The 21,823-nt window shown below is 36.6% G+C and overlaps 1 protein-coding gene across 9 annotated transcripts in view; it reads right to left on the bottom strand.

Moving 5' to 3' along the window:
* The window catches only part of COL12A1 (collagen type XII alpha 1 chain), a 97,555-nt gene that overhangs the window by 70,496 nt on the left and 5,236 nt on the right, over positions 1-21,823 (bottom strand). For 6 of the 9 annotated variants that reach the window (XM_048050420.2, XM_013172137.3, XM_048050422.2 and 3 more), the window contains exons 3-13: positions 15,909-16,025; positions 15,043-15,186; positions 13,451-13,507; positions 12,463-12,726; positions 12,196-12,360; positions 11,615-11,788; positions 10,484-10,774; positions 9,657-10,259; positions 7,984-8,256; positions 5,485-5,757; positions 4,281-4,553 (exon numbers count right to left, since the gene is read on the bottom strand). The exons of the other annotated variants lie outside the window; for them this stretch is intronic. In XM_048050420.2, the coding sequence (XP_047906377.1) occupies positions 4,281-4,553; positions 5,485-5,757; positions 7,984-8,256; positions 9,657-10,259; positions 10,484-10,774; positions 11,615-11,788; positions 12,196-12,360; positions 12,463-12,726; positions 13,451-13,507; positions 15,043-15,186; positions 15,909-16,025 (2,634 nt within the window). The remainder of the gene's footprint in view (positions 1-4,280; positions 4,554-5,484; positions 5,758-7,983; positions 8,257-9,656; positions 10,260-10,483; positions 10,775-11,614; positions 11,789-12,195; positions 12,361-12,462; positions 12,727-13,450; positions 13,508-15,042; positions 15,187-15,908; positions 16,026-21,823) is intronic. 9 annotated transcript variants of the gene reach the window in all.

Below are 21,823 nucleotides of genomic sequence, written 5' to 3'. Positions count from 1 at the left end.
TTAATTTATTTTAGCAGTTTTAATGTCTTTGTGTGAGCTGGGGGGGAATCACAGCCAACAAAATGTGTCTGAGGAAAAATTTTCCATGGCACTCTTATAGAAGGGCTCCAACCAAAGCTGTCTAGTGATAGATCACCCATGCACTTTTTAAAGAGAGAGTATAAAAGTGTAGCGTTTTCTACAGCACATATTTTGCACATGCAGTTATGTTTAATGCAGTATGAAATATAAAGCTCCAGAATTTTCACCTCTGGATGGTACTTAATAACTGGAGACAAAATGAGCCAGTGAGTGAAAGAGGCTGTATGAAAGAGCAGGGCACTATAAATTTCCTAAAATCTGGATTACTGAAGGAAAACACAGTTTCTTTCCTTCAAGAGAGGGGAAAAAAAAAAAAAAAAAAAAAAAAATTATTTACTATTCCTATTACACAAAGGCAAAGAAGAAGTAAACTCGCTCTCTCTGAATACCTGTATGGTATGGAACATTTATTTATGATTAATTATTTGCTAAACTGTCTACACTGTGTTGTCTGTGAACGGTTCACAAAACTCAGCTGCTCTGGCATGTGTTTGTCTCTGGGATGGACCAGATAGCTATGCAAACCATTTATAGAGGAGAATATCTAGTTACTGGGGGAGTATATGCCCTCTTTGTTTTATGTGGAGAAACAGTAAGGGCACGCATATACTTAGAAAAGAAAATGAAAAATGAAAAGAGAAGCAGAGTACCCAGCTGTTAAATGTTATCAACTACATGGAATGATTACTGGGTTTGTGTGGAAGGATTTTTTTGTGTATCCTGAAGCAAATACACCACCTAAAAACACTGACAAACTGCCGGGTAGGACAAAGCAGAGGTGGGACTTCCAAGAGCAATTATTAACTGCTCCAAATACTTTGGAGATAGCATATGCAGCTGAAGGACTTGAATGCCTAGGGAGACATGTTTCTGCAAATCACGTTACAGCAGTTTTAAAAATTACCAGCCATAAGGGCCAGTTTTTCTCTGCTGAAGGCTACTCTTGCAACTGAGATAAAATAACTGCCGTGTGAGATCTCCTACTACATGCAAAGTAAATCATTACTGAAGGCAGTAAGAATGTTTGTCTACACCCTTAGTCACAGGGGACCATTTAGTGATTCAGTAAAATTCCATAAACATCTGAGAGTTTGGATTTTTCATTTCCTGCCACTTGACTATACAATAGCTGGAGAAGCTACTGTATCCTCAGTTCCTCCTTTCTCACTTTGCTACCAGAGCTGAAATTACTACACGCAAACTGACTTCTCTTCAGACTACATATCAATACCATAAACTCACAACTGTCCCAGTTTGAAAGGCAATCTCAGCCCTAGCTCTTGATATGTTGATGAACTGAAGTGGCCAGCAACTGTGGCATCACTGACTGAATGGCTTTGGTGAGAAGCCATATGGCAAAGACATTAAGTAAGCCCCACTGGGATTCCTGATACAGGAAAATGCTTAAGTACTCAGTACTTCGGTGCTGTTGGCAATCAAAAACACTCACTGCACTATTTTGTTTCTCAGACACTATGGCTCACGGAAAAACCAACTGAAATACTAAACACTTTTTTATGCTTCCTTTCACAGCTTTTTTGTCATTACTGTTGATAAGTTTATTTCTCCAGGAGTTAAGATCTGTCTCATTCCAAGCCTCAGTCAGACAAGTTATTTCAGCTAACGATTAGTCAAGTACTCACTTCACTGACCTGAATAACTTTTCAACAGAGTCCCACCATGTTTGTCTTGACTTCCCAGGCAACATGACTTCTTTTTTCAGCTATATTTCTATACTAGGGTTTAAAATTTGAGTGTTATCTTTTGGTTACCAAAATTGCAGTCTTTTCATTCTTAGTTGCCTGGTTTTCTTCACAACCTTTGTCTTTTTATCCTCCAGTGAGTTAAGACAGTACTATACATTGAAATATTGTCCTATAAGCACTTTAACAGTACCTACTTTCTTACCATTTATTGGTCAGTCTTTCAAAGTATCTATTGACTGTGTCCAAAGACTTTTGGCCTAATTCAAATATTTTTAATACTCCATGAAACTGCAGATATGCTGCAATACAAGGTGGATGTTCCATGAGGAAACATCATGATTTAGGCTTCTACTGTTTTGCAAAAATAAATTTGTATTCTGTTCTTTACCTTTGATCACTCAGTAATTACAGACAACTGCATATGCTCTTACTAACAATTTAGATAACCAAGCAATATTTAATAGACAGCTTTAATACAAAAAGTAACATTTTCTGGAGAGCACTGTGATAGGGTTTTCAAATCCAGCTGAATTGTCAAAGAATATGTCATACCTATCTAAATGGTAAACATAATTTTTAGTTTGTTTTTCTCCCAGATGAGAAACTGAATAGAAATTCAGTTCAGTTGTATCAAGTATGCTAATTTATTCATATTTATTACAAGACTAAAACTATCACAGAATTTTTGACACAAGGTTTTAACCATCTGCTTAGAGTAAAAACTTTTACAGGAAGGCCTCTGTGTCCCTCTAGGTGCAACATCCATTTTAAACTCCATCTGGTTGCATTAAAAAAAAAAAAAAAAAAAAAAAAAACAGTCCTGAACTATAATCAAATATTCTTTCAAGTTCTTTGACTTTTTAACCAGTTTTCAGATTGTTTTTCTTCCTATCAACAATTTATCATAGCAGTCTGCAGGAAGTCCAAATGAGAATCCGAGCCCTCCTGCATGAGGGAGTACTGAAAGGACAAGACAATCTCCGCCTGTGACTGAATTCTGTTTATCTAATGACTCTGTCTTTTCAATTCTGCTGTGTTTCACTTACGGCTCTCCTGGTTTTTGAATGCATTTTAACTGAAGCTCTAGGCAATGCCTTAAAAGCCTTCCCTGTTGTTCAAGTTTTATGACAGAGTAAAAAGCTAGGTTTATCTCATGAACTCAAAACGCACCTGATATCTCAAGAGCACCACATTAAAAAAGAGGTCCGGCCAGGCAGTGAAAGCCAAGGGAGTTTCAGCACGAATTGCAAGGTGCCTGATACACAAAGACAGGGTGAAGTCATCACAGAAAGTAGGGGCATTGTATTGTTGTCTGAGACATAGGTAGTGGCAGTGGGGAGCTGGAGCCTAACACTCAGCTCCTCCTTCTATAGTCAGTAGACTGAGAAATACTCCTTTGAAGGGAAAACGAGATCTTAGATGGACTACCTGCCTTCTGGACATATCTGCCTTTCTTCATTAATCACAGAAGAATCCTAGAGAGTCCACGCTGCAAACTTCAGCATTTAAATAAGTGCCTAAATTTTACCGGGATGAAATCATCCCATTAGAAAATTACTGGAACTGATTTTTTTACGGTTTCCTATTTAAAGCAGGTTTCCTGGTTTGTTCTTTAATCTATGGCATAAACAAAAAGTTAAACTGATGGGGAAACTGAGAGCCAAGTACGTCCTTACTATAACTCCTTTAGTGTCAATGGAGGAGTTTTAATTCCACGTAATTCATCTGTAAGATGTTTTCAAGTACCATCCCTACAGAGCTGGAATGCCAGGCCTTAGCAATACATACCTGGCCAGCAAAGAGCACAGTCACACTTCCTTTCATGGCCTAGGAGGCAGCCTTCCCTATCCCCTGACAATTAACAGATGACACTGAGAATGCTCACAGGGAACAAGTCGGGGAAATTCTCCACTCAAAGGCAGAATGAGAGCAGCCTGCCCTCCTTATAAGTCTCTGGCTCTACCTTACCAGCACGCTGTTAATGCTCAGCCCTGGGTTCTTACTCCTATAGTTAAAAGCAGGATATGTTTCATTATTCCTATACTGAGTCCAGATGTTGCTTATCTAATAAAAAAAAAAAAAAGGTCCCTGAATATCTTTCAGTCGCGGTACAGAAGAAACCCTGCCGATTTTCAAATGGATGATATATTTTAACCCTATTAATTAATCCCATTACGTTAATAACAATCTGCCATCAAAACTACTCAAAAGTTGAGTTATAAGGCAGAATATCTCAGAGGCTGGTGTAGAAGAACACTGCTTCTGGCAATACCTTTTTCCAAGAGACCACAACCAGTGACTAGACCCCATTGTTTTCTCCAATGGACAGTAGGTTTGGAAAAACCCTGTAACATAGGAGAATGTGTTTATGCCTACTTTTCATTCACATATCTACTTCTGTAGATATCTCAGGAAGACAGTACATTTTAAGACAACTTAAGCAGTAACAATATAAATAAATGAATGACTGTACAGAAACAGAAAAACAATTACCTTCAAGTGTTTCTCCCTCTCCAGAAAGGGCCTCTCCTGCTCCAGAGGCATACAAGGCAGACACAGTCAGTGCATACCTAGTGGCTTCATCTAAGCCTTTCAGCACTTTAGAGGTAGTATCACCTTTCACAGTCAATTCCTTAGTTTCACCTCCTGCAACTGGTGTGTAAGTTATAAAGTACTGCTGCACTTTTCCAGGAGCAGCACTCCAAGACAGCTTCATTGTTGATGTTGTAGCATCAGAAACTCGCAGATTTCTTGGATTTCCTCGAACTGCACCATAGAAGATATTGAAAACAAGTTGAAGCAAGATTAGTTCCTTGGTTTATTTTTTAAGTTACTTCAACATGGGATTTAATGCTGAAAATACAATTCTTGAATAGCCTGCACTAGCACTAATATAGTATAACTTTACTGTAACCAGGACTGTACAATTCCATTCCCATCTTCCTTACGCTAAAATGCCCAATAAAGTCATTTTGCTCCCTTTTTTTTTTTTTTTTCTACAGGCTCTATCCCGGAACGCTTACACATATTAACACCTGAATATAAGCTCACACCAAGATCCATCATGAATCAAGCCAAAGACCAGCAATGAGATGTCAAATTAACATCTTAAGGCTTCCTACTCAGTTATTTTTGATGATAGTTATTTCTGGTGTTTAATAAACTTAAAATCTCAATTAAGTTTCACTGATGACCAAGGCATTCGTAATGTGTCTATACTCCTTGGATTTAGTTTAATAAGGCATTAAAGCCATTACAGAATCATACAATTTATGTCTAAGCCAGCGTTAGGGCTACAGTGATAACTAATAAATCAAATGCTTCATTCATTCTTTGCTTTCCATTCAGAAGCACAAATGGCCTGAACTTGCTGAAAAGAAACATAACTTACATCATTGGCAATAGGAAGAATAATCATAAGGACAATTAAACATACAGGTAGATTCTTCACCCAAATTTCCTTGGCATATTTGATGTTGGAGAATCAATATATTATGTTTCAAAAAGAAATATAACAGTTTTGATAAATTATATTGTTTTAGATTACCTCTCAATGAGGTTTGAGTAATTTTATAATTCTTTGTTCATCTGGCATAATACATATGGCCAATATGGGTTATTCTCTTTTCAATGTGAATATGTCAACATGCAAGGAATTTTTATCAAGTATACTACATTCATAGCATCAATTACATACCTTCATCAGTTTTTGCATATCCATTCAGAGCATTCCCAGGCCCAGACTGATACTCAGCAATAACAGACACTTCGTATCTTGTATCTTGAATCAGGTTCTGTAGAGTAGTTGATCTTTCATTTGCTGAGACAGTCACTTGTCTCCTTTCTCCTCCAGTAAGTGGTCTATATACAAGCCTGTACCGTAAAACATTTCCTGGAGCTGGAGTCCAGCCAACCATAAAGCTATCAGTAGTTTCATCTGTTATCCTTAAGTTTCGAGGAGCACCTTTAACTACAAAAAAAATATACACATATAATTTGTAAATATTTGCTTTTGATCAAGCAGTCCATGAAGTGAAATCATATCAACCATTTTATTAGCTCATCCTGTTTAACAAAACAACAGCTTACATTGTCATCCCATCCATTTTAAGGTATACAAACCATTAGTCATTTCTGAAAATTTAAGGCCAGAGTTACAATCAGCAGTGCAATAGAGTTGTCTCCAAAAGTACATTAATCTCAGTTTATACAACCACTTCTGAAACTTAAGACAGTCTGACTGTGTTTAGCAGTGACAGCAGAACTTTAATATCTAAGGGACTTTGGGGCACACTGTGGGGAAATTGCTTAACAACAAATTGTAGAGATTTCACTGCTGTGGCTATTTGCTTCTGTACCACCTCCATGTACAGATAATTATCAGATACATCAGACTACACACAGGCAGCTCTCCTATTTTAAAGAAATATCCGAAGTAAATGTAAAAGGAAAAAAAATCAAACACCAAAATAATTCCACTCCTTTAAGTTAAATTTTCACCAAAAAAAAAAAAATACATTAAATGAAATGTGAGTTGCATCTACTGTTTAAAAAAAAAAAATCTGAATGAAGTCACGACCTCAAAGACAGGAAATAGTTTGTTATCCCAGAATAATAAAAAAACGTGGTGGACTATTTAACTAGTCCTTGAAAAAATATATGTCTATAACTCGTGTCATTTCATATGAACCATTTCATGAGTGGGTGCACCAAAGCATGACTTGACTATTCCAACATACATTAGAATATAATGTACTGCAAGTCGTCTAGCAGTATTTAGCACTGTAATTTAGAAAAAAAAATGTTTTTGTTTTCATTGTTTACTATCTAAAGTATTATTCAGCTGGAACATAATGTGCCAAAAGTGTTGTTCTTCAGTGTTCAAATACAGACCTGTTAAGAGTGGAGCAATTCATAACCCTAGTTTTAGAGAGAAGAATTTGTTTTCTACTATCTGAAACACGATACTCAATTTGAAATTCTTTAAAAGACTGAAACAAAAGTTCACTGTCAAGAGGGCTGTCTGGCCCAAACTGCTAGTGAGATCTGCATGAAGAGCTGCTGAAATTTACATGATATAGAACTCAGTCTTCTCAGACTATCTAAGATTTCATCTAATTAAAATGCTGGCAATTATTTAAGGCAGTATCAATCACAACATGGGAACAGTTTATTTTTATTAAAGCTATTCCTTCTCTGTCCCTTACATTCACAAGCCACATGTTCTATCAGCCAAGAATTTGTCTTGGAAGAGGAAAGTTATGTGTGGCAAAAACATTCTGACTGGTACAGTCATGGAAATATGCACACCAACAGTGAAACCTGTATCTTCCAAACTTGCCATCCAAACTAAGCAATTTTATAAAAGTGTATTTCTATGAATCCTAAGAGGAAAGTGCAATTAACAAATTTCCATGCTGTTTCATTGCTCCCTTGGAATCACTTACATCATCAAAGGTCACTAATGACAGCATGGAAAAACAAAGCAGAGTGGATCAATATTAAAGAAAAAAGCCTGGTTTAGACTAGACTAAGTATCCAACTACTGGAAAAGAAAATCAAAATTACTGTGATCCTTCTCCTTTAAATTAGTGGAAATGCATCTTGGCAACTCTGCCAAGAAAAAAAGTATAGCTACCATGTTTAAATTTACAGTCATTGATCACATAAAGTCACGCTGACATCAATGGAAGTTTTGAATCAGTAAAAATTACTGGATCAGATCCATGAGGTTCTGATGAAAAACAGCTGACCTAACCTCAGCCCCCTTCAATTCTATGGCATATGAAATAGAATTTCTGTGAGCGCAAGTTAAAGATGTAGAGACAGCAAATTGCATAGGTACATTCTTGTCTTTAAATGTTTTGAAGTCAACATACATTCCTGCATCACAGTCTGATGCCGGGGAATTTATTATTTACAGCACAACATTCACATCATTTCATTCATAAATAGATCACTGCAGAAAAACACAGCAGGGAAAATAAAATCCAATATTAACAATTTAATATTGGCCTATTATTGGAATTTTATATCTTTAGAAAATGCATTAAGACAATAACATTTATTCTCATCCCATGTAATAGTACAGCCATCTCAGTCTTCAATGGCTGCTTCACGTAGACCAGTTCTCTCAATGAAGCAAATTCTTATTTGAACACATGGCATTTTGTATCTGAGAATAATGGAAGCCTACCTTCTAAGGTGGTTTCCTCTCCATCCAAAGGAGGGCCATCACCATCTTCATATTCAGCTATCACACTGACAGCATAAGTAGTCTCAGGTAGCAAGTTGGTGAGAACTGAGCTAGTACTTGAAGCTGGTACCGAAACAATGAATTCATCTCCACTGACCGCGACTTTATATTTGATGAGATAGGACAAAACCTCAGATCCAGCTGGAGACCAGCTCACTTTGAAACTGTCAGATGTTACATCAGAAAAGACCATATTCTTTGCAGGTATGTAAGCTGTATGGAAATAAAAAACACACAGGTGAGACATACTTTCTGGATTATTTTTTTAAACACAGAATCTCTAAGATCAGTGAAACACATCCCTCAATTATTTGGTTTATTCTAATTGACAATATATTTTGTCATATGTGCAACAGTTCTTGTTTTCCATACTTGCTTATGGCTATCAAATTTCATGAAGATGATATCTAGGTTGTCTCAAATGATGTGACAATGAGTAGAAGCACCAACTCAGTGATTTCTAGGTCGAATGAGAGCAATTCATCTAAAAAAAAAATGTACTTATGAACACTTAAGTTAGAATCTGATAATCAAGTTGGGTTCTCTCTTTCGCATGTCTCATGAACAACAATAACATTTTGCCCGCAGTGGAAACTAAGAATCCTTGTTTGTTTGTTTGTTTTCAGATCAAGATTAGAAATAGGACAAAATAAATCCCAGTATTTTTTCAGGAATGGAATCAAAAGGGAAACAAGGAACTTGACATGAGGCACAAACACAAACCTGACATCCTGGGCTTGTTTTGGCTGGCCTAGTCAGCCTAACAGTGGGGATGTTAAGACTGCTTGAGCCCTCTAAAACAAAGGCTGTTTTGCTGGTTTGTTCCTCAAAGCTATCCTGAAACAAAAGGCTTATTTTTAAAGAGTGGGGTTTTCATTACTGGGGACTATTCAACATTAGTGTTCTAATAAACATAGGTAGAGACACTGAGGGTGCAACTAATCTCAAGTAACTTTAGCTGACCAAAATTTAGTCATTTAGAATTTTTTTTAATGGCAAACATTAACCAAATTCACCAAATTTGGATACACATGAAGACTTTCATATCCTACTTTATTTAAGGCTGTATAGTCAGAATGAGCTCAATGTGACCTAGCATTAACTGTCTTATATTGTCCTGTCTAAGCCCATCTCTACAGCTGGGGATGACAGAAGCCCAGTTTCAGAGGGACATGCACTGTATCATAAAAATTAATTGAATCACCTTTAAAATTCTAAAATGTGAGCTAGATTAGCTACCTCATTTTGGACAGCTAAAGAATGGACCTAGGAAGTAATGTTTTACTCAGGATGTAATTGAACCTCCTTTACTACAGCGTAAAAGCAGAGCACATCCACTGAGGTCATTCCAGATCAATACACACTAATAAGTTTCTAGGTACCCAGGAAGGGAGGAAAAAAATATTTCTCCAATATTTTTTTCATCTCTATTTCTCCATTATTGCTTTCAATATGCTTGAAAATAATAACCAAATCCCTGGCTACTAAAATTATCATTTGTATATGGTCAATGTCATCATCAATTCTTGTATGTATCTACAACAACAAAACATTGAGTCACATTTTTTTTCATTGCATTTTCTGTATTTCTCCAAGTAATAGTAGTTACTTACATTTTTTCCTTATAGCAGCAAGTTCCTGCTCAATCCGTAGGCAGACAGACTGTGTAAGCTCAAATGATATTCTTTGGAAAGCATCAAAATCTTCCACTGTGTAAACATGGGTTTCAGCAGGAGGTGATGCAATTGCTTCTAACTCTGTACGCACTGCATCCTTCACACCAACTGCAAAGATTTCTACATCTGCATCCCTCAGCTTTATTGCTGGTTCTTTAAAAGCGTCTGATGATTTTCCATCAGTAATAAGAATCATGACTCTTGGCACATTTGGTCTTGATCCTTTGCTGGTAACAAATACTTTTTCCCTCACGTATGTCATCGCTTTGCCTGTGTTGGTAGATCCACCTCTGTAGGGGAAGGTGTTAATAGCCTGAATTATATCTTCCACTCGGTTGTATCTGTTCAAAGAAAACTCCATATGGGGGTCTCTGCTGTACTGGACAAGACTTATCTGTACTTTTCGAGGCGATATCTCAAAGCTTTTAACTAACACTTCCAAAAAGGCTCTTACTTTAACAAAATTGGCGATACCAATGCTGTAGGAGCCATCCACTAAAAACACAACATCAGCTTTTACATCCACACCACGTGAGCATTCTGTAAAGAAAAAGATTCACCACTATAAACAGGTATTCAACAGCCAAAGCATTTCAATTGCATCTGCAGCTCATGCATTATATCCTGTTGTTTATGACAGTAATAAACCATTCCAAGTAAAGCTCTTTCTTATAAACAATAAAGGTATGATACTAAAGCAAGCATCAGAGGTTCAAACAACAAAAAGCTACTGTGTGAAAATAACACAGTAGTTCCTAACTCACCCACTTGAACTTTTACTTGTTGTGTTTTTTCCATTATAGTTATTGGCTCACTGGGGGTCAGTCCTTTCATTGCAAAAACATTAATTTGGTACTCTGTGTCTGGAGAGAGATCTTTAACATTCAGAGCAGTAGTCTGAGGACCCACATTCAGTGCATGTTGTTTTCCACCAGCTATCATTGGAATGAACTGTACCCGGTAGCCAGTTATTTGACTTGTGGATGGATCCCAAGTGATCCTAACAGATTTTGAGGAGATCTGAGCAGCTACTAGATTTGAAGGAGGCTCCACCACTGAAAGAAATTGAAAACAAACCAAAATATTAGTTACAATTATAAACAGGTTTCTTTGCACATTTTTATTTCTGAAATAAATGTAGTCATTTTTGCTTAATCTTTATTAAAAAACACATCTATTTTTAGCATAAATAAACACAACTGAATTACAGAAAAGTCCACATGGGGCATCAGTGAGAGGTAAGAAATATAAGGAATGCATCTGTAGTACCCCAAGTGTAGCAGAAGTTCCAGGAGAAATGCTGTCTTGCCCTAATTCTGTTTCAATCAGAATCGAAAGCTACATCCACAGGAATATACTAGAGGAATTGAACAAATACAGACCTGAGCAGAGCACTATGAAAGCTGAGTCATTCTACTGCCATTTTGGGCAAAGAATAGCTATTTACTCAGACAGAATCTTACAGAGCCAGAAGGTGGCAATGATACAGCTTAATTTCTGTGTTGGTTTTTTTTTTTTTTTTTTTTTTTTTCAGTGTTCTCCAGTTTTCATTCCTTGGTTTTAACCTATTACACATTCTGCCCCTTCACCAAGCAGATTTTTCCCTTTGGTACATTTTTCCACAGAAGTGAAGCCAGTGTTCAAACTGGCTGTATGAGACTCTGATAACTGAACAGCATTGTGTTACCCTTGAAACTACGGAATAATGGAGCTATTCCAAATCTACTGTCACATGTTCTGTCCTCCTGTATTTAAATGCACAAAGCTGAAACATGTTTTCCACACTTGCAATGGATCAAACTTCAGAAACAGAGCAAAGGAAGTAGGGCTAGTCCCCTTAAACATGCATAAGAATAAATTGATGCCAATAAATGCATTTATATAAAGTATCTCACCTTCTTCTCCACTAACCAATTCACCCAGCTGTTCATCAACACCAGAGCACACTTGCAAGATGATTTCATTCTGTATATCTACAATTCCGTCAAAATTAGCCACATTGAAGACATGTTTCAGTGAAGGCTGAGATGCAATTAGCTTTAGTTCTTTCGCATCTGCTGCTTTGATTCCTAGAAGACACAATAGACAGGACCATGTTAAGTGGCCATTAAATACAGCCATCTACGAATGTGAGTTTAATTCAGTTCTGTCATTATCAATAACAAAACGACTAAATAAGTTAATACAATGTAGCAATATAGTCCATTTTCAACATGAGAAAATAATGTGGTACCTCCAGTAAGGCCAAGGGTCATTAGCATTTGCAAACCTTCTTAGTCTCCAGGTAGTTGTTACAGAATTACTATCAATTAATACAACTATTATGTTCCACTCTGGAGGTTACAAATGGCCCATTTCAAGGCACACACATGTGGAAACAGTAGTATAACAAAACTTTAAACCCAGAATTTGTAAAACGTATAACCTACTGCTTTAGAAATGCTAATCACTCAATCATTAAAAAAATTCAACATACCCAAAGAAAAGACTTCAACTCCTATGTTGCGAAGCTCTCTTGCAGGAATTTCAACTTCATCTTGAGCTTTTCCATCCGTAATGACAATTGCTACTTTGGGAAAGCCTTTTCTTGCTCCAGCAGACTCGGTGAAGGTGTTTTTAACCAGGTAATCAATAGCCTCACCTGAAAACAACACAAGTTGTGCTCTTATTAGACAAAAATGAACTAGGATTTAAAGCAAATTTCTCATAAAAAATGAAATAAACACATATGAGAAATCTGTACCTGTCATTGTGTTGCCACCTTTGTAAGGTATCCTTTTAATTGCATCAATAAGATCATTTTTTCTGAAATACTGATTTAAATTGAACTCTGTTCTCGTATCTGAACTGTACTGAACAACTCCAACTCTTGTCTTTTCTTCCCCAATGTCAAAAGCTGATATGAGGGCAACCATGAAGTCCAGAATATATCTGAAGTTATTTCTCCCTACACTCCATGAACCATCTACCAGGAAAACTAAATCTGTTGTTGCACTTATGGAGCATCCTAGAACACACACAAACAAAACAAACAAAAAAAAAGGCAACAAAAAACTTTGTTAGCAGATGAGCAACTTCATTCTTACAAATCAGTGAGAAATGTCTGACAGAAACTTAGTAGATAAAAGTCAAAATCAACAGATAATGAATAAACTCACATTCTTATATAGAATATCTTATTTGAGGAAGCATTATTCACGTAGGTGAACACAGATAAGAGCCTTTTAGCTGATGTTACCAAAAAGCAACTGTCACCTACAAACTCAATTTTGAGACACCTCTCATTCTGTTTCAAAAGATCTGTTCTCCTACAGCAGATGACAACTCACACATAAAACTTTTTGAAATAGTTTGATGTTATGGGAACGTATCATTTTGTTACCATTTCTGCTTTCCATCTCTATCTCCCCATAGTAAATGCAGTTTCTTCTGCAATGTCTTGTATCCATAAGATGATGACCTTTGTTGATAGGACTAAGACATTTGTGGATTTCCTTAATTAGTTGTATGAAATTTCAAGTTTGAGAACCAACTTTGCAGGTCATCCTTTCACTGTAGCTACAAATTCCTTCCATCCCAGTCTCTTCCAAAGTTTTCTTAATTCTGGACAACTTTAAAAGTTAACTTTATTGCTAAGTAACAAAGGAAAACAGTTTAACTTTATAGGGCCCTTGATCCAGATCTAAATTATCTCTAAAACATCAGATAAACTGAAAGGCAAAACATCTTACTTTGTAATTGAGTCTCAACCTTCTTTTCCTCTGGTATTCCTGGACCACCTGTCTGAACTGCACAAAGCACAACACAGGCAGAATTAATGGAGGACATTAGGTTAATTTGTTAACATCAAAGAAAAGTGTGTAAGGAATTAGCGACACAAATCTGACAAGCCTCAGAACGTGAATACATGAATGAAAGTTATGAATACATCCACTGTAATTTTAGAATTGATGGCATAGCATTCAGGGCAACACAAAATACAGAAAATAGAATAATTAGGAATCCTCTGTACTTGTACATCTCTAGGTAATATCCTGAAAATTAACTGCAACATCCCTAGATGAAATACCCCTCTCTAACACATTGGGAAACTCATCATAAGTAATTTTCCTGTGGTTGTTTGTGTAGTCTGAGACGTGACAAAATGTGTCATGGAATATAGTCTGCTGCGTTTAACTTAAAATTATTAAATATAAATGATTAAAAAACTCAATTCCATAATTTATTTTTATTATTTTTTTTAATCTTCACAGAAATCCAGTCCAATTCATTTCTTAACTGAGGTCAATGACAGTCTTCCCTTTGAATGCAGATGCTGTTGATAGGAAGTAAGTCTATGTTAGCTAAACCAGTAGTCTCCTGCAAAGACCTCTGTATGAGTTGTTTGCCACAGTATATCCATGTTACATGCTAGTCTCCTCTTATCTCTGCTCTTGCAATAAATTATGTTCAGTGAAAAAAAAAAAAATCAGTTGAGGAACTGGAACAAAGCCAAAAAAAGCCTAAAAGTCAAAGCCAAAGTTCTGTGAATGACCAGTCAGTTATGTTATTTGGTTTTCTAACTGGTTGGCAGCAGGCTCAGCATGAGCCAGCAGTGTGCTCTGGCAGCCAAGAGGGCAAACCACATTTTGGGATGCATTGAATTCAGCATAGCCAGCCAGGCAAAAGAGGTAATTCTCCTGCTATATTTAGCATTGTGGCAACCTTACCTTGAACATTGTGTGCAGATCAGGGCTTCACAATATAAAAGGGCTGTTAAGATATTTGAAAGCATCCAGAGGATGGCCACAAAGCTGGTAAAAGGGCTAGAAGGACATATGAGGAGAGGCTGAGGACACTTGGATTGACTAGCCTGGAGAAAAGAAGGCTGAGAGGCAACCTCATTGCTCTCTGCACTTCCTGAGGAGAGGAAGTGGAGAGGGAGGTGCCGGTCTCTGCTTCTTGGTAACCAATGACAGGACACGTGGTAATGGCACAAAGCTGTGCCAGGGGAGGTTCGGACTGGACGTTATGAATAAATTCTTCACCATGACAGTGGTCAAGCAGGCTTCCTAGACAGGTGATTGATGCCCCGTGCCTGTCAATGTTCAAGAGACATTTGGATAATGCCCTCAATAATATGCTTTAACTTTTGGTTAGTCTTGAAGTGGTCAGGTGATTTGGACTACATGATCTATGTAGGTCCCTTCCAAATGAACTATTCTATTCTATTCTATTCTATTCTATTCTATTCTATTCTATTCTATTCTATTCTATTCTATTCTAATTTCTATTTCTATTTCTATTCTATTCTATAGCTATACTCTCTGTTACTTGTACTTACTTGTCAGTTGGCCAAAAACAGGTAGACTCTCCTCTCTCTCATCATATGAAGCTATTGATACAACATACTCTATATCAGGTATAAGATCTGATAAGACAGTTTGGGTAGTGCTAGGTGAAAGAGTAAATTCTTTAGTTGGTCCATCTGCAATAAATATATAAAACAGTTAATGCGGTATTTAAATCCAGTAATATCAATGACAAGTTGATCATAAAACAACCAAAAAATGCAACAAAGAATAATCTATCTAAACATCAAGAGACAATTTTAGAATGATATGATTTCTTTTTTCCTGAAATATTTTGAAACATGAAACTTCTATCTTACCTGTTTTCAGTAGTGAAAAAATTACAGGGGCATTTAATAAATTCCAGGAAATTTGAAACGTAAAATGCACATAGAAAATGTACTATAATTTAACAAATCATGATCCAGTTCTGGTCTGGTATCAGATTTACACTGATAATTTCTCAAAGTTATATAAAATAACATGTGTCTTACACAACCATTATTATGGCCATGTTACGGAAGTTACATGACATCACTTCATCACTACCTGACATGCAATATCTCCCTTGGGAGAAGTACTTGAAAGAAGTACAATGCAATTTCCTAACTTTAAGGTAAAAGCACAGAAGAGGAGCAGAGTGAGGATTTTACCTTCTTGTTCCATGCCAAGGAAAAGAAACCAAAGCTTACTACCTGCAGTTCCCAAAAGGTAAATGCTAAGGTAAGAAAAACTCTAACTTGGAACAGTCATAAACTTCAGAAAGATGTCAATAGCTGTTCTCATATCTAACTTAGATACAAGTAAAAATGAACCCAACTTTTACAAAAATTAAGTACCAAAATTTTATGGAACTCACCATTTGTAGGAACAACAGTTATCCTGTAACCCACTATTGCATCTGGTGGCCTTTTCCATGACATTTGAACATTATGTTCATCTATAATTGTAAAATTCAAGTCTGACGGTGGATTAACTGCAAAAGATTTATACCAGGTGGATGTTTAAAAGTTTGAACAAGCTTTGGCAGACGAATAAATAAAATAATGTTGAGCAAAGCTTACTAAATTTGTCTTTGCATAAATTTGTTTCCAACAAATATAAAGAGATATGTTGTTGGAAAAAGAGTAAAATAAAAGCCGACAAAATATGACAAAACATCAAAGAGTATACGCATTACAGAGGACAGCACAGAACATATGTTTCTTGAGTTGCCAAGACATTCAAGAATGGCCAGCAAAATCAAGCACAATAGAAAACACATTTGGATACATGTACAATGAGTTCACAGATAATCACCACATATGCAAACATTTCACATAACAATTAAAGGAAATTTTTGTACATGCTGGGTGCAATCCGTACAAGCATGCCAAATCACAACCTGCTTACAATACCATGAGATCATTTAGAACACTGAGGACACAGCACTCTTCTTAATTAGACATCAAAGAATTGATCAGCTTTTGAGTATAGTCTCTGCACAGCCATATTTCTTATCAATTTCACTGATTCTAGAAACTTGGCAGAGAAAAAATATGTATTTTTAAGAATACAGGGAAAGATTGGGCATTTAATGTTCAGTAAAACAATTTCTGTTAGGGTCTAGATAGGAATATACATGTAAAATGTATATCAGTAATAATGATATACTGATGTATCATTTTATTTCAAAATAAGGAGAGCTTCACCCCTTGGTTCCTAGGAGCCACTAAAGAGACATACTTTGCATATAGCTGCAAAGAATGGAGGAATTAAGGGGTGAATAAATGGGGTTAGTAATAGTTGGAATTTGCTGAAATATTTGAGCTGATGTGAAAGCTCACAAAAATAAGATTCTACCTGTTTACACCAGATTGCTGTACAAATTCAAAGGTGTAAACTGATGTTTTTCATGTTCCCTTTGCAGCAGGTGTACCCATACTAGTAGTGGCATTTTAACACAAAATGCCAGTATGGTTCCATACATCACAATGGTTAATTATGAAAAGACAACATCAAAGTATATTTATGGACATTTGTTTTACAGAATCTATAGAAAACAGCAAAGAGGGTACCAGTGATCTGAACAAATGACTGCATATAAAACTTATAGGAGATGATGACAGAAGTAACTGAACAGTACAGAAAGAAATAGTTTACATACGCTATTTTGCAGCATCATGCATATGTAAATGAAATGTTGATTATTATTTTTTAGCTTCCCACGATGGACAAAAGCCTCCATGTACAAGGTTCATTACACAAAGACGTTTCATAAATATTTTATAATGATATTCTCTTTGTAAAATAGTCATGCTTATTCATGCAATATTTTACTGACTCACTGTCAGTGCATGGTAGGTGTATTATATATTATTGTTTAAATAGGTCTACAAAGTAAGATTAGGTTCAGCCATACTTTCCTTTACTTCTGCAGACCATTTTGCAGGCATACGTAATAGACAGACCTTTCATGCTTTCATGGAAGATCTCCATCATAACTCAGATAAGACTTGTTTTGGTTTTGAGCGTAATTTAAAGAGCAGATCAAGAAGTAAATGCTAGAACATATGAAACTTATGAAAAGACACTGTCCAATTGCAATAAGTAACATTGAACTCAAAAAATGGAAACAAATTGCGTAGGATTTTTTTTCCTTTTAATTTACTCTCATTTCCAACCATAGGATAATATGGCTTTGAAATACTGATACAATAGATACAGTACTATTGAAGTAATTGTTATTTTTCCTATTGTCCATACACAGGCAGTGAGATTAGACCATTAACCTGCATGCACATTTTATTCATCATTCAGTTTATGAGTATCACAATGCTAGAGACAGCGGAGTAGTTACTTAGTATCAAAATCATGCAACACATGTTAATAGTAAAATACATTCAGGTAATAAGAATATCATTATAAAATATTGTTTCAGTAGCAATGGCTCAGGACAAATTTAATGCAAAGGCAGAGACAACTGACCTGAGCATGCTTTTAAAAAAAATTCAGTACATGGAAAAAATAGCGCCACCAACCTTGCAAGTAAATTGGCATGTTGCAGCAGAGACTTTAGGCTTTAACTGCTGAAGGACAGCAGCAGCCCAACTTGTTGATATCCAAATGACCGGATTCCAGATAAACTGAAAAACTGACTGTGAGGAAAAGTCTTGAACATTTTAAAGGATTTTAATCTGCTTTATGAAAATACAGATGTGGATCTTGACAGTTAAAAAGAATAATACATTGATACATAATGAACGTATCCATTCACCCAGGTATTCACAGTCTTTTATAACAATGGTGTCACAGGGGACTTCAGGAAGTCCCCTTGCCCATTCCATGGCCAAGACAAAATCAGCCATCCCACGTCATTCCTGACATGGTTGTTCATATCATTCTCAATGACCTCCAAGATGGGCAAAACTACTGGATTCCTGCAGAAATCCTCCAGTGCCTCACTCCCCTTATCACCATAAAGTTATTCCCAACACCTAAGCCTGGTCTTTGTTGCTGCAGTTTAAATCCATTCATTCTCAGCAGATAGCCTACGATGGGCCATCAGACTAAAGCACTGAGTGTTTCTCCCATGGAAATGTGAAAAGGAACTCCGCTTGAGTGAAGAAATGCAAATTTGGATCCAGTGTCATCAAAATGTCTTCTGGGTGGCTCATGAGCTTTTGGTACTCCAAGAGAATCTCCAAAGCAACCACCAGCCTGCATGTGGAGCGAATTTCACCGATGCGAAACTGGCTGCAGGACCAAGACCAAACCATGGTCATATGACTGAGAGCAGCAAGGCGATCAGAAGTACAGAAAAATATTTAGATGATAAAAATCTTATCATCATCATCAAAGAAGGCAACTGGTACTCCACCAGTTCTCCAGGAAATTTTTCTTCCAGAACAGAATTCACCACTGGAAAAACAAGACAGCTGCAATATGGAATCAGACCAGACCTGGTTCTGGTGGGAGTTTGTCCCATTGCAGGGACAAACCTTAAAACTCCACTCAACAGAGGTTAAGCTTTACTCAAGCAAGCAGTTTTGAGGTAGGTCTACTTGCCTAAGTGAAGCTGCGCATACGCATCCAGTGCCGTGACAGTGCTGATCAGTCTGGCCCTGTGAGTATCAAAATCCAGGACAAACCTCTCTCATTGACTTGTCAAGTTACAGGATCGTGTTTGTAACGTGATGATACTTCAGTATTCCCTTCATATATACAAATGTATGGCTCTCCTACAGGTTTCCAGTGTCGTGAAAACTTAACTTGCTGTATAATGTCAATTTTTAATGTTTACACTGTGTTAATTTCCACCACTCTTAGAACTATGATAGTTTCCTCCATTGTATATCCCATCTAATGCACCACAAAAGAAAAAAAATAAAAATATTTCATAGACATATTTCATTCACTTTGTATTATATGTATATATAATAACAGTATATTTTCCAAAACAAAAAATATACAGCAAAGAATCTTTCAAATGTCATGTATGTCCTATGTTAGCTTGTATTACTTAACAGGTAATAGAAACCAAATGTGTAAAAGTCTACAGCTTTTTAGAGATAAGACAATATGACTGCTAGAGGATCCCAATGACTATCTTAACAAGTTAGATGAAAAATATAATCAGCAGATCAAGCAATTTAAATCCTGAACCAGTCTTAAAAGTAATATAATTTGGAAGTAGTTGCACTCCACAGTCCTTATGTGAAACAAATTTGTAATTCCATCACTGGAAAAGACTAACGCTAATTAGTAAAATAACATATTAGCACATGTTAAAATAACATACAGGCCATGGTAGCTGAACAATAAGGCCACTTGCTTTCACTGAGATAAGCCCTGCCAAGGCTGGAATAGGCCAAAACTCCTGGTCTACTCTTTTCTTCCTATATTGGAGTGAACAATTAACTAGATCACCAACCCAGACAAGCTCCTCTGAGGTCAATCTTGCCAGTCTGAATGGGAGAAGGAATGATCTACAGCCTAGCAATGTAGCAAAGAACAGCTTCTCATCCTTGCTAGATATTCATTGCCAACAATGCAGAAACATTGTCATTTGTATGGCTTCATTTCTTTTTATTTTATACATATATACAAAGTTTCTTCAAAATACAAGATATGTAGCTCACATAAGTGTATTTTGAAAGAAAATTGGTTAAATGTGTATACTAACACTTGTAAAGATGTATGCAACTAAACATAGTTGCATGTTTACATATGTACTCTGCATGCATGAATACTGACTAAATTCTAGGCATGTTTGTGCATATGTATTTGTGTGCGTGTATGTATATACATAGACACACACATACACTTTGCTTCTAATTCTAATTAGAATTAGGAAAAACAGGGAGTTATAGTCACCATCATGTATATACAAAATACACTTTCATGCTTCAGCCTACATGGTTCTGTCCTTAGGAATTCGAAAAGCAACAGCTAATTTATCAAAAGACAGACATCAAAAAGTAATAAACTAATGGTCCCAACAACCAGTTCCAAAGCTAATTAGGTGGATAACCTTTAAAGTTTCAGCTATCCTGGGTCGTATCTAAACCATTCAACGTAAAACTTTCTGACCCTCTGTACATACTGTGCTGCAATTATTTGTCACTTACTGTATTGAATGCCCTGGAGACAGATTCTTCACCTGACAAACCTTTTCCTACACTACACAGAGGTCCCATACTTGGCTCGGTGATTCCCTCCTTCCCTATTCCCTACCAAACGGACTTTTCTAGGTCTGAACCAGTTCCTGAAACATTCAAAAGTCAGAACCACCACATGCTCAGTGAGGTCACACAGAACCAATGATTTCTTTGTTACTTTTTTGGGCCTTTGAAAATCCGTTGGTATTAGCAAATGTCACACACTACACGAGCCACAACATGATAACAGCACTACCTTGAGATTATAACAAACAGGTTATTTGCATACTAATCTACTTGGCTTAACCATAACTAAAATAATGAAAATATTCTCTTCTAGCAGAAGGACACAGATTTCCCCCTGGCTGTATATGATGACAGATGGAAAAAAATACTGTGACAGAAAGAATTCTCAACACAAGGACATACGCCAAACGCACTGCAGTATTGCAATGCTGGACCAAAAGGGCAAGAAACAACTTAAATAAAGCATAAAATACAGCATCATACACAAGAAATTTAAGGCCAGAGAGACGTCATAAGGACTGCAAATTAAAACAAGTACAACTTCATTGTAAAAGAAATGCACATAAAAACAGAGCTTGAAAACAGATTTGCTTCTTTGTCCAGGATAAATAAGCAACTTCCCCAGTGAAATCCTATGAATGTATTGAGACTATAAGTTGGTTTTACCCCCTCCACTGCCACAGTAAATGTCCAAACAGAAACCCCTGCTTTGCTGTATCTCTGTAGAAAAGCTCTAACACCATTACTGCACTTCACTGCTGTGCCAACAGCAACAGAGCACTGCTCTCACGAAGGACTTGGAGAGCAGCTGTGATGCTGATGAAGAACCAGTTGCATCCTGGAGTATTTAGGAATGTGAACAGCAGTATCAGATAAACACCAGATCTGCTCCCAGGGGAGACTGAAAAAAAATGAAAGCTGAAAGAAGACAGAAGAACAGAAGAACTTTGTTGTTCATTCCCTCTGCTTTCATGCCACCTTCTCATCCCAGATCAACTTTGACCACATCATATGCTCTTCTCCCTTATCCCCTCTCTCACTCTGTCATCCCACCAAGCGTCTGCATATAGCTCAGGGAAAGAAAATTCATCTCCTGTGACTGCTATAG

This window comes from Anser cygnoides, chromosome 3 (genome assembly GCF_040182565.1).
Source record: "Anser cygnoides isolate HZ-2024a breed goose chromosome 3, Taihu_goose_T2T_genome, whole genome shotgun sequence".
In the NCBI taxonomy this organism is placed as follows: Eukaryota; Metazoa; Chordata; class Aves; order Anseriformes; family Anatidae; genus Anser; species Anser cygnoides.
This window is presented reverse-complemented; position numbering and strand designations above follow the sequence as displayed.